This window comes from Trichomycterus rosablanca, chromosome 12 (genome assembly GCF_030014385.1).
Source record: "Trichomycterus rosablanca isolate fTriRos1 chromosome 12, fTriRos1.hap1, whole genome shotgun sequence".
Lineage (NCBI taxonomy): Eukaryota > Metazoa > Chordata > Actinopteri > Siluriformes > Trichomycteridae > Trichomycterus > Trichomycterus rosablanca.
The window spans coordinates 4,237,142-4,250,274 of record NC_085999.1 but is presented as its reverse complement, the minus strand read 5'-3'; the positions used below and the strand labels follow the sequence as shown (position 1 = coordinate 4,250,274).

The 13,133-nt window shown below is 43.1% G+C and overlaps 1 protein-coding gene across 2 annotated transcripts in view; it reads right to left on the bottom strand.

Moving 5' to 3' along the window:
* pard3bb (par-3 family cell polarity regulator beta b) overlaps positions 1–13,133 on the bottom strand; it is a 416,753-nt gene that overhangs the window by 67,215 nt on the left and 336,405 nt on the right. The window contains exon 22 of one of the 2 annotated variants that reach the window (XM_063005444.1): positions 12,239–12,359. In XM_063005444.1, the coding sequence (XP_062861514.1) occupies positions 12,239–12,359 (121 nt within the window). The remainder of the gene's footprint in view (positions 1–12,238; positions 12,360–13,133) is intronic. The other variant, XM_063005445.1, reaches the window with a different exon arrangement.

Sequence of the window (13,133 nt, the reverse complement as noted above, 5' to 3'; positions counted from 1 at the left end):
TAAAGTACTGATAATATGATATATACTGTATATATATACACACCGATCAGGCATAACATTTTGACCAACTTCCTAATATTGTGTTGGTCCCCCTTTTGCTGCAAAACAGACCCATGTGCTGTGGTATCTTCTTCAGCAATCTGAGCTACAGTAGCTCGTCTGTTGGATCTGACCTCACGGACCAGCCTTTGCTCCCCACGTGCATCACTGAGCCTTGGCTGCCCATGACCCTGTCGCCGGTTCACCACTGTTCCCTCCTTGGAGCACTCTTGATAGATACTGACCACTGCAGACCGGGACACCCCACAAGAGCTGCAGTTTTGGAGATGCTCTGACCCAGTCGTCTAGCCATCACAATTTGGCCCTCGTCAAACTCGCTCAAATCCTCACGCTCGCCCATTTTTCCTGCTTCTAACATCAACTTTGAGGATAAAATGTTCACTTGCTGTGTAATACCCCCCCCCCCCCCCCCCCCCCCCACTAACAGGTGCCGTGATGAAGAGATAATCAGTGTTATTCACCTCACCTGTCAGTGGTCATAATGTTATGCCTAGTTGGTGTATATATATATATATATACAGTGTATCACAAAAGTGAGTACACCCCTCACATTTCTGCAGATATTTAAGTATATCTTTTCATGGGACAACACTGACAAAATGACACTTTGACACAATGAAAAGTAGTCTGTGTGCAGCTTATATAACAGTGTAAATTTATTCTTCCCTCAAAAAAACTCAATATACAGCCATTAATGTCTAAACCACCGGCAACAAAAGTGAGTACACCCCTAAGAGACTACACCCCTAAATGTCCAAATTGAGGACTGCTTGTCATTTTCCCTCCAAAATGTCATGTGATTTGTTAGTGTTACTAGGTCTCAGGTGTGCATAGGGAGCAGGTGTGTTCAATTTAGTAGTACAGCTCTCACACTCTCTCATACTGGTCACTGAAAGTTCCAACATGGCACCTCATGGCAAAGAACTCTCTGAGGATCTTAAAAGACGAATTGTTGCGCTACATGAAGATGGCCAAGGCTACAAGAAGATTGCCAACACCCTGAAACTGAGCTGCAGCACAGTGGCCAAGATCATCCAGCGTTTTAAAAGAGCAGGGTCCACTCAGAACAGACCTCGCGTTGGTTGTCCAAAGAAGCTGAGTGCACGTGCTCAGCGTCACATCCAACTGCTGTCTTTGAAAGATAGGCGCAGGAGTGCCGTCAGCATTGCTGCAGAGATTGAAAAGGTGGGGGGTCAGCCTGTCAGTGCTCAGACCATACGCCACACACTGCATCAAATTGGTCTGCATGGCTGTCACCCCAGAAGGAAGCCTCTTCTGAAGTCTCTACACAAGAAAGCCTGCAAACAGTTTGCTGAAGACATGTCAACAAAGGACATGGATTACTGGAACCATGTCCTATGGTCTGATGAGACCAAGATGAATTTGTTTGGTTCAGATGGTCTCAAGCATGTGTGGCGGCAATCAGGTGAGGAGTACAAAGATAAGTGTGTCATGCCTACAGTCAAGCATGGTGGTGGGAATGCCATGGTCTGGGGCTGCATGAGTGCAGCAGGTGTTGGGGAGTTACATTTCATTGAGGGACACATGAACTGCAATATGTACTGTGAAATACTGAAGCAGAGCATGATCCCCTCCCTCCGGAAACTAGGTCGCAGGGCAGTGTTCCAGCATGATAATGACCCCAAACACACCTCTAAGATGACCACTGCTTTATTGAAGAGGCTGAGGGTAAAGGTGATGGACTGGCCAAGCATGTCTCCAGACCTAAACCCAATAGAACATCTTTGGGGCATCCTCAAGCGGAAGGTGGAGGAGTGCAAAGTCTCGAATATCCGCCAGCTCCGTGATGTCGTCATGGAGGAGTGGAAAAGCATTCCAGTGGCAACCTGTGAAGCTCTGGTAAACTCCATGCCCAGGAGAGTTAAGGCAGTTCTGGGAAATAATGGTGGCCACACAAAATATTGACACTTCAGGAACTTTCACTAAGGGGTGTACTCACTTTTGTTGCCGGTGGTTTAGACATTAATGGCTGTATATTGAGTTATTTTGAGGGGAGAATAAATTTACACTGTTATATAAGCTGCACACAGACTACTTTTCATTGTGTCAAAGTGTCATTTTGTCAGTGTTGTCCCATGAAAAGATATACTTAAATATCTGCAGAAATGTGAGGGGTGTACTCACTTTTGTGATACACTGTATAGTGTGGAGTTTACCAGAGCTTCACAGGTTGCCACTGGAATGCTTTTCCACTCCTCCATGACGACATCACGGAGCTGGCGGATATTCGAGACTTTGCGCTCCTCCACCTTCCGCTTGAGGATGCCCCAAAGATGTTCTATTGGGTTTAGGTCTGGAGACATGCTTGGCCAGTCCATCACCTTTACCCTCAGCCTCTTCAATAAAGCAGTGGTCGTCTTAGAGGTGTGTTTGGGGTCATTATCATGCTGGAACACTGCCCTGCGACCCAGTTTCCGGAGGGAGGGGATCATGCTCTGCTTCAGTATTTCACAGTACATATTGGAGTTCATGTGTCCCTCAATGAAATGTAACTCCCCAACACCTGCTGCACTCATGCAGCCCCAGACCATGGCATTCCCACCACCATGCTTGACTGTAGGCATGACACACTTATCTTTGTACTCCTCACCTGATTGCCGCCACACATGCTTGAGACCATCTGAACCAAACAAATTAATCTTGGTCTCATCAGACCATAGGACATGGTTCCAGTAATCCATGTCCTTTGTTGACATGTCTTCAGCAAACTGTTTGCGGGCTTTCTTGTGTAGAGACTTCAGAAGAGGCTTCCTTCTGGGGTGACAGCCATGCAGACCAATTTGATGTAGTGTGCGGCGTATGGTCTGAGCACTGACAGGCTGACCCCCCACCTTTTCAATCTCTGCAGCAATGCTGACAGCACTCCTGCGCCTATCTTTCAAAGACAGCAGTTGGATGTGACGCTGAGCATGTGCACTCAGCTTCTTTGGACAACCAACGCGAGGTCTGTTCTGAGTGGATCCTGCTCTTTTAAAACGCTGGATGATCTTGGCCACTGTGCTGCAGCTCAGTTTCAGGGTGTTGGCAATCTTCTTGTAGCCTTGGCCATCTTCATGTAGCGCAACAATTCGTCTTTTAAGATCCTCAGAGAGTTATTTGCAATGAGGTGCCATGTTGGAACTTTCAGTGACCAGTATGAGAGAGTGTGAGAGCTGTACTACTAAATTGAACACACCTGCTCCCTATGCACACCTGAGACCTAGTAACACTAACAAATCACATGACATTTTGGAGGGAAAATGACAAGCAGTGCTCAATTTGGACATTTAGGGGTGTAATCTCTTAGGGGTGTACTCACTTTTGTTGCCGGTGGTTTAGACATTAATGGCTGTATATTGAGTTATTTTGAGGGAAGAATAAATTTACACTGTTATATAAGCTGCACACAGACTACTTTTCATTGTGTCAAAGTGTCATTTTGTCAGTGTTGTCCCATGAAAAGATATACTTAAATATCTGCAGAAATGTGAGGGGTGTACTCACTTTTGTGATACACTGTATATATAAAAAACTATATAAATAATTTTACTGAGAAAAGGGCACCTGTACAAGTTTTAAAGAATTTCAACCAACTATTAAATAACTTAATTTATTTAGATTAGACTATAGATTATTAGTATGTGTTAAATTAGTTTGTGTCCATCCATGCCGCATTTTCATGGTTAGGGCTCAGTTTATCTAACTCCTTCAACCCCTAACCCCACACATTTCAAAATATAATGGTAAGCCTCATTAAAGTATTTTACAGCAGCGACTTCATGGTAATGCATCTGTAATATTAAGATCTTAGGCACTGAAAAACTTTGGCCCTACAATATTTAAGTATACCATTTAAAATGCAGCCATAAACTGCTTATTATTACTCAAATGCATTCTCCTAAATCACAGCTGCTCACCCCACCCCTCATTATTACCACTACTGTCCAGTCACTGCATCTGAAGTCATCATCCGACCATCTGAAAGCTTCAGCTGCCTTTAAAGAAGGAAGCATAATTCAGGCTTAACTGGCCATAGCTGTACGGCTAGATGAGGTAAAGACACTATGACAACATGCCTAAGTCAGCATCAGCCTCCCTTCTTCCAATTCATCACTGTTATAAGCTCCGGTCCCTGCATCCCTCTGGGGGCTCTCATCAGCACCACCATGACAAGGTGTAAGTGATTGGGCTGATGAGAGGCTCTGCAGGATGAAGGGTGGAGACAACTTACTTCTCTTTATGAGCTCTGCTCAGCTTCTGATGCTCTTCATTCTCTCCATAATGAACTCGGCTGGAGGACGTAAATTGTGCCGCTCTGACAGGCTGGAGGTAATAAAGACAAAAATGACTCGAGCCCAAAATGACACGCACGTCCGTTCAGCCTGTGAGAGGGGACGAGGTGGGTCACGCTCACGGAGCCAGCGTTATACTCGTCTACTGCCACCGATCGCCCGTCCAGACAGGCCTGGCAGAGGGACACTCCATTACGCCTGTCTGATGAGTGTAATGCATATCCACAGGGTCATGACCCCTGCTCGGGAATTGTTACATCATCAAATGAGAAACAAAGGAAAGAGAAAAGCAGTAAATGTAAGATAGAGGAAGCAGAGAAATAACAGTCATAAGATAAAAATGATGGCACAAAGAACACCCCTGCCCATTACGTGACTGCCCATCTTAGGGTTTTGAATGAACAGTGCTGTTTATGGAAAAACTTCAGTTTCTAGATGCAAAAATGCCATACACTTGCCAGATGCATTGAAAAATGTCAGTATTTAATATAAGGTTGCTTTTTTGAGCAGACAGACATTAATTTTATGCAGAACTAGCTAACTTCTAGCCGAAGTACCAGCCAGATTCATGTCATTTTTGGACAGTAAAAGTCTGACAAGGATACATATTTTTTCTGTGTGTAATAAAATACACATGACGTCTTATTTTTTTCTTCTTCTATTTTTTATTTATGCATTTTCTCCCATTTTCTCCCAATTTTTCATAGTCAATCTATCTTCGTCTGCTGGTGGATCCCCGATTGCAGTCGAGGTGGGTATATTGCTGCTCACGCCTCCTCCGACCCGCGCACAGTCCTTAGCGGAACCCTTTTTCAACTATGCACTCTGCACAGGCGCCTCTCTGCCAGTTAGGGTCCTCACACAGCGTTTGAAGGCCCTACTCACATAGTCCGTGTCTGCTGCAGGCACTGTCAATTATGCCAGCTAGATGGCCCGGTGGCAACGCTGAGTTTTGAACCGAGTAGTTCAGAATCTCAGCGCTGGTGTACTATATTTTTTAGGCTTCTTAAAATATTAGTCATATTGAACAGTCACTGCTAAATAAAACTTAACTGTTAACTTAAACTTAACTCCAGCAGCGCTGCTGTGTCTGATCCACTCATACCAGCACAACACACACTAACACACCACCACCATGTCAGGGTCACTGCAGTGCTGAGAATGATCCACCACCTAAATAATACCTGCTCTGTGGTGGTTCTGTGGGGGTCCTGACCATTGAAGAAAAAGTATGTAGAGAAAAAGATGGACTACAGTCAGTAATTGTAGAACTACAAAGTGCTTCTATATGGTAAGTGGAGCTGATAAATAAAATGGACAGTGAGTGTAGAAACAAGGAGGTGGTTATAATGTTATGGCTGATCAGTGTAGATCACCTGGTTTACCACCAATGTATTAACACACTTCTTTAGCTGATTATATTTTACTGTGTGAATATTTCTCTTTAGTGAGAGAACATACACAGTCTTGGACAGAGCAGCTATTTTGAGTTTTGATGGTGATTAACTGTCTACCTTCCTGTTTTGGGGAATTCTGAAGCACTGGAATGTCTTATGAACGTTCAGAGCTGAGTCAGAACTCAATAGTCAGAACCGTAAGTCCAAGATTTTCAATGTGTTTTTAAACCACACGTTGTCTAAATGTGACACTGTCGTTGTCCTCTTGCTTCATGAACGTGGGAAGAGGGTCTGGCTTTGGTCGCGCCAAAATCTCCAGCTTTACAACAAATCACTAGACTAATGAAATAAACGACAGTTAACATTCATGTGGTAAAAACAGTGCTGCATTGAGAAACTGGACATAAAAATGACAATTCCCCCAGCCAGCGAAATTACTCCATGATTTGTACTCATGTAGCCGGCATAAAGGAAATAGCATCCTGGAGGCAGAGGCTCGGCGCAGAGCTCTGACCCATAAGGACAAAAGCCTCTCTATCTGTAAGCCGAGATGTTCCGACTGAAACTGGAAAACACGGCGTCAGGTAGAGCAGCTGTCACAGCGGCTCTGGCTCAGAAAAAGACCATGAAAGTCAATTAAGAAGGAAATTAGGCTGGAAATGAATTATCCAGACCTGTAATCTCATCAGAGCCACATGGTGATTGAGAGGGCAGATTATAACTCCTAAATTAGTTCAGGGTTCAGCGTCTCCCCCACAGCTAAATGTTTCCCAAGATCAAGGTGAATGCGGAAAACGGACTGATCTGATTCTGAAAAATATAAAGGACCGTCTAAATTGGGAGGCAATCAACGAACTCGGCGTTTCCATCACTTTGCAAACAGGTACTTGGGATCAACTTGGGGCCGTGACTGGCAACAGTTCCCTCTTTTGGTGCAGTTAGCAATTTGGCTACGACTAGGGACGTCCTAATTTAATATTTTTCATATATAATCAGATTCCAGTACCAAAGCTCCAAGATCAGAGTCCTACAATCAATCACGTGCAAACTTACTGCAAGCAATTCATGCATTATAGGTGTAGCACTGGTCTTCATTTAACTGAGGAAAGTAACTGGAAATATTTAAAGATCTAAAATTTTCTGTAGAGCTAGATTTGCTTTAAATGAATTCTTTATACACAGATCAGCCATAAGATTAAAACCACCTCCTTGTTTCTACACTCACTGTCTATTTTATCAGCTCCACTTACCATAAAGAAGCACTTTGTAGTTCTACAATTACTGACTGTAGTCCGTCTATTTCTCTGCATGCTTTGTTAGCCCCCTTTTCATGCTGTTCTTCAATGGTCAGGACTCTCCCAGGATGGTGGTGGTGTGTTTGTGTGTTGTGCTGGTATGAGTGGATCAGACACAGCAGCGCTGCTGGAGTTTTTAAACACCTCACTGTCACTGCTGGACTGAGAATAGTCCACCAGCCAAAAATATCCAGCCAACAGCGCCCCGTGACCACTGATGAAGGTCTAGAAGATGACCGACTCTAACAGCAGCAACAGATGAGCGATCGTCTCTGACTTCACATCTACAAGGTGGACCGACTAGGTAGGAGTGTCTAATAGAGTGGACAGTGAGTGGACACGGCATTTAAAAACTCCATCAGCACTGCTGTGTCTGATCCACTCATACCAGCACAACACACACTAACACACCACCACCATGTCAGTGTCACTGCAGTGCTGAGAATGATCCACCACCCAAATAATACCTGCTCCTGACCATTGAAGAACAGCATGAAAGGGGGCTAAAAAAGTATGTAATGAAACAGATGGACAGTAGAACTACAAAGTGCTTCTATATGGTAAGTGGAGCTGATAAAATAGACAGTGAGTGTAGAAACAAGGAGGTGGTTTTAATGTTATGGCTGATCAGTGTAAGTATGATAAAGAAAATGACTGACATGTTTTAGAGTAGCAGAATATTTTGTTAATACTGTCATAATTATTCAACCCCTACATAATATTGAGGTTAAAACCTGTTGTTAGTCTGTGTGATTCTTAATAGGTTGGGTTACAACATGATTAAACCATTAGAAACTCAATAACAATCCTTTATTTGCTTCCGTTGTGATGTGTTATATAAACACCACCCAAGGTCTGTTGCAATCATGGTGAAAACTAAGGCGCTGCTCACAAAAGCTGAGAGAGGAGATCATTTCATCACACCAACAGGACAATGTGTATAGGATTTCCAAGACCTTGAACAGTCCTACAAAGACTATTGGGAGTTTTGACCGGAAGTTCTAAAATTATGGCACAGCAGCCCATTGTATCAATGAAGGACGATGAGGAAAAACCACCTGGATGATCTGATGAAGGCTGGAGAAAATAAGTGACAACCATAAGATGATCACTTAACAACCAAGGAGTTAATGACCAGACTTTATGTGATGTTAACTTATGTTAAATTAGCTTGAATGTATCAATAAATATTATTTCTCTGTTGACTAAGGCTTTATGAGAGTATCATGATCGGGTACAAAAGGAAAATCCATCGAAGGCTCAGTATTCGCAAGCACAATGGGTCATGGTTCAATACTTTGTGCCAAACTTTGTGAGATAATTGCCAATCGGTTCAAAAGGAACATTTTCCAAAACAAAATTGTGATTAATGTATGTCTTTAACCATCAACCTGACATAATACTGTACAAATATCCAGAAAAATCTCAGTCTGTTTAGGGCACGGCTAGAATCCATTGTTGAATGTGCATGACCCTTGAGCCTCTATGCTACTGTAATAAATTAGGTGGAATGACCCATGGGCTCAAGTGTACTTCAGAAAACTGTCGTCACAGTTCATCACTGCATTAAGAAGTGCAACCTGAAACTAGGCAAACTAGGCAACATCAATTACATGCAGAAACAGGCTGCATGTGATTAAGCCTAAGCTCAACTCGGATGGACCGACAGACAGTGGAAACACGGCCCCATGACTGACTGGTATCCTGTCCGGGGTGTGTTAGTGCAATGCGCCCAATGATTTCAGGAAATCTGACCCACCACAACTAACCACCACAACCCTGACTGGTATAAAGCAGTGGTAAAACATTACAATAAAATGAAAATAAAATGTACATAATGCAATTAAGTTGGTAGGTGAAAATACTGGTACAGCGGTACCTTGTAACTGGACGTCCTCTAAACTCAAAATCTTTGAAACTTGACACCCTTTGTCGAGAAATTTGTACCCTTAAACTCGATGTTTCCCTTTCCCGAGAGAGTCTAAAACATATATCGTTACAAAAAGCTTAATGTACTAAAAGAACGACACAGGAGCACTAAACCTCTCTTAATTATTACTGCTCATAAGTTCTCTCCACTAATGAAATTCCTCACTCATGTTAGTAGTTTTGTGCACCGCCACTCCATAAGAAATAACAACACAGCAGCGCAAATGCGGTTTTGACGCTTCTCATGTGAATGCGCCGGTACTGAAATCGCTAAGGAATACGGTTTTCCAAAGTCAAGCATCTTCACAATTAAGAAGCATAAGGACAGACGCTCAGGTGGTGCAGCGGGATATTCCGCTAGCACACCAGCGCCGAGATTCTGAACTCCTCTGCGTTGCCACTGGTCGACATCTAGCGGTCATAATTGGCAGTGCCTGCAGGGAGAGATGACCGGAATATGTGGGCAGGGTCTTCAAATGCTGTGTCAGGACCCTGATTGGCAGATAGAGAGGCGCCAGTGCAGAGTGCATGGGTGGAAAAGGGTTCCGTTAGTGGCTGTGTGGGGGTCGGAGGAGGCGTGAGCAGCGATATACCCACCTCGACTACAAAAAATCAGGGATCCCCAGCAGCGGAAGACAAACTGACTACACTAAATTGGGATATATACTGTATATATAAAAGAAGCATAAGGCAACAATAAATAAGTAAAGCTAAAGTGTAAGTATATCGTCGCTGTCCGATGAAAAACACGTATCTCCAAAAACCCAACTTTTTAGGAAAAGGAAAAAAAAAACGTTTTCCCCTGACAGTACCGGTGCAAACAAACCACAGATAGCGAAATTTACATACAATTCAGCACAGAAATAAAAGTATATCTTAATCAGGTCGTCAGTCAGTCGGTTTCATATGTAAAATAGTCTTGCGTGTACTTTAGAAACTGTAGAAGCAAACAGGGACATGCACAGATTTCTTTTGGGTGAATTCCCCAGGTGGGGTGGCCCGGGTCCTTTTTGTGTGAAGTTTGCATGTTCTCCCCGTGTCTGCGTGGGTTTCCACCGGGAGCTCCGGTTTCCTCCCACAGTCCAAAAACATGCAGTCAGGTTAATTGGAGACACTGACTTGCTCTATAGGTGGATGGGTGTGTGCATATGTGTGTCTGCCCTGCGATGGACTGGCGCCCCGTCCAGGGTGCCTTGCGCCCATTGAAGAGCCCCCCCCCCCCGACCCTGATTGGATAAGCGGTTAGGAAAGTGAGTGAGCTATTTAAAACGACTGGATTTTGAAAGCATTAACAGTAACTACAGTAAAGAAAAGTGTGTGTTTGCCATAGCTCAGAGGCAAGCCAGATGATTTATATTTGCCACCCTTGCCTCTGTCGACTGTAAATGTATATTTATTTTGGATCCAAACATTAGTTATTAAGAATATATGCAGATATTTTTAAATCACTGTGCTCAATCCACGGCTGCTTAAGTTCTCAGCAGCAACAAAAATCAGCTCCAACTTCGTTTTGTTTTGACTCATTAAGTTTCCTTCAGTCTGCAAATAAATTAGCGCAGAATAAACAGATAAATAAGAGCACTTCTTAATGAGCGCACTCATTAGACTGTGTGATTGCTGTTGGGAGGTGGTTTAATTCAATCTGCACCTTTAATCCCGACCTCTGCTATTTTTCATGCGCGCCGCTATGCTAAACGAGCCGAGATTGCTTCGTTTGAAACGGTGAGAGGTATGACTATCGATCCGGCACACGGAGAGCTGAGACGCGTTCTCTGTGAATGCAAATCACGCCGGTTTGCCCCGACGCTGACCCACCAAAGGGCGACAGGAAAGAAGAGCTGCCGAGTTCAGCTCAAGTTTGTGTGAGAGACTCCAGCGACTGGAAACTATTCAGTGTTAATTCCCGATCCACAGAAAACATAAGCAAACGCTGCACGATGTACGGGTGGAGAAGAGTCAGCTAAAGGTAAAGATAAATGATTAAAGTGTGGATTTATGCTCTGAGTCCCTGTATGTGAAAGTAGAGAAAGTAAAGAAACAGAAACCATGAAATACAGGGACAAACACAGGGAAGTACAATTCTATTCACTGTAATAAAAGTACACTGTACATACTCTTTTCTTCTGCCTATGATTGAACTCTAAATTTTGCACTCAGATCTTTATTTATATGTTTCACCGAATGGCTGATCAGTGTACAGTATACACACCAATCAGCCATAACATTAAAACCACCTCCTTGTTTCTACACTCACTGTCCATTTTATCAGCTCCACTTACCATATAGAAGCACTTTGTAGTTCTACAATTACTGACTGTAGTCCATCTGTTTCGTTGCTGTTCTTCAATGGTCAGGACCCCCACAGAACCACCACAGAGCAGGTATTATTTGGGTGGTGGATCATTCTCAGCACTGCAGTGACACTGACATGGTGGTGGTGTGTTAGTGTGTGTTGTGCTGGTAAGTTTTTAAACACCTCACTGTCACTGCTGGACTGAGAATAGTCCACCAACCAAAAAAAATCCAGCCAACAGCGCCCTGTGGGCAGCGTTCTGTGACCACTGATGAAGGTCTAGAAGATGACCGACTCAAACAGCAGCGATAGATGAGCGATCGTCTCTGACTTTACATCTACAAGGTGGACCAACTAGGTAGGAGTGTCTAATAGAGTGGACAGTGAGTGGACACGGTATTTAAAAAAACTCCACACACCACCACCATGTCAGTGTCACTGCAGTGCTGAGGATGATCCACCACCTAAATAATACCTGCTCTGTGGTGGTCCTGTGGGGGTCCTGACCATTAAAGAACAGGGTGAAAGGGGGCTAACAAAGCATGCAGAGAAACAGATGGACTACAGTCAGTAATTGTAGAACTACAAAGTGCTTCTATATGGTAAGTGGAGCTGATAAAATGGACAGTGAGTGTAGAAACAAGGAGGTGGTTTTAATGTTATGGCTGATCAGTGTACGTGTGTAATGTAAATGAGTAATATATGAGCTGTTTCTTGAATATACAATAAGCTACTTAATAAGCCCAGTTTTGTACACTTCTGCTTACAAGAAGGAAACAACAAAGCCGAAAGAAAAATATGTGACCTGCACGAGCCCGGTTTTGTGCTGCGTCAGGCGGTGCATGAGATGGGAGTTACTGAGTTGGCAGAGCTGGATGAGGGATCGGGAGGATGGGTGGAGTGATAAAGTTAGTGTTGTTGTAAGCTGTGTAGACAGACAGTGTGTGGAGGGGTTAAGTAAACTCATCTCACTTGGTGTGGGTCGAACTCGGAGGGTTGGCGTCGGGCCTCCAAATCTTCATACGGTGGAACGGCTCCCTCTCGCCGAGCCTGCTGATATTCTCTCCTCAGCTGCTGGATACGGTCCATACTGCTGCACCCAACACACACACACACACACAAGGATGTGTGTTATAAAGCTGATTTCCATATTCACACACAGCTCCACAATCACATATTAAACTGAGGCCGACCTCAGCTCATGTTTTCATCCCTGCTGGCCCTCAGCCTAAAAATACACATGCTAATAAGTCCATGATAAAACTAGATATGCACAAACCCACACAAAATTGATTTTTTTGTACTGGATTAAGGTCAAAAAGACCATTCGGCTACTAATAGATCCAGAATTCAACATGAGAAACACAAAAAGAACTCGCAGTGCCGTGTGGGCTTAAAAACAAAATTTAGTTAAACAGTAAATGATCACTGTTGTTATTACAGTGAATTACAGCTGTATTACAACAACCAAACTGCTAATAATGTTTATTGGTTCTGTACAGAAGAATCACAAATGCTTTTAACTAATGCTGCTTTTTTGCAGCACTCATTTGGAGGATTGTGGGTGGAAACAAGCAGTCAAATGGCCAGTGTGGTCAAATAAACAAATAAATACAAGTGTTTTAATCAACTATTGATCACATGACACTTTGTCCAATTTAATAAATTACATCATAGGCATAAAAACGATTGTTCTGGGTTTGGATTTCATAAATATAAACAAACATAAACCACATTAATGAATTTAATTTTAATGCCATTTATTTTTTTTTCTATTTTATTTATGCATTTTGTCCCCTTTACTCCCAGTTTAGTGTATATATATATATATATAAGTTTTTATTTTATATATATCAGTTTTCATTCC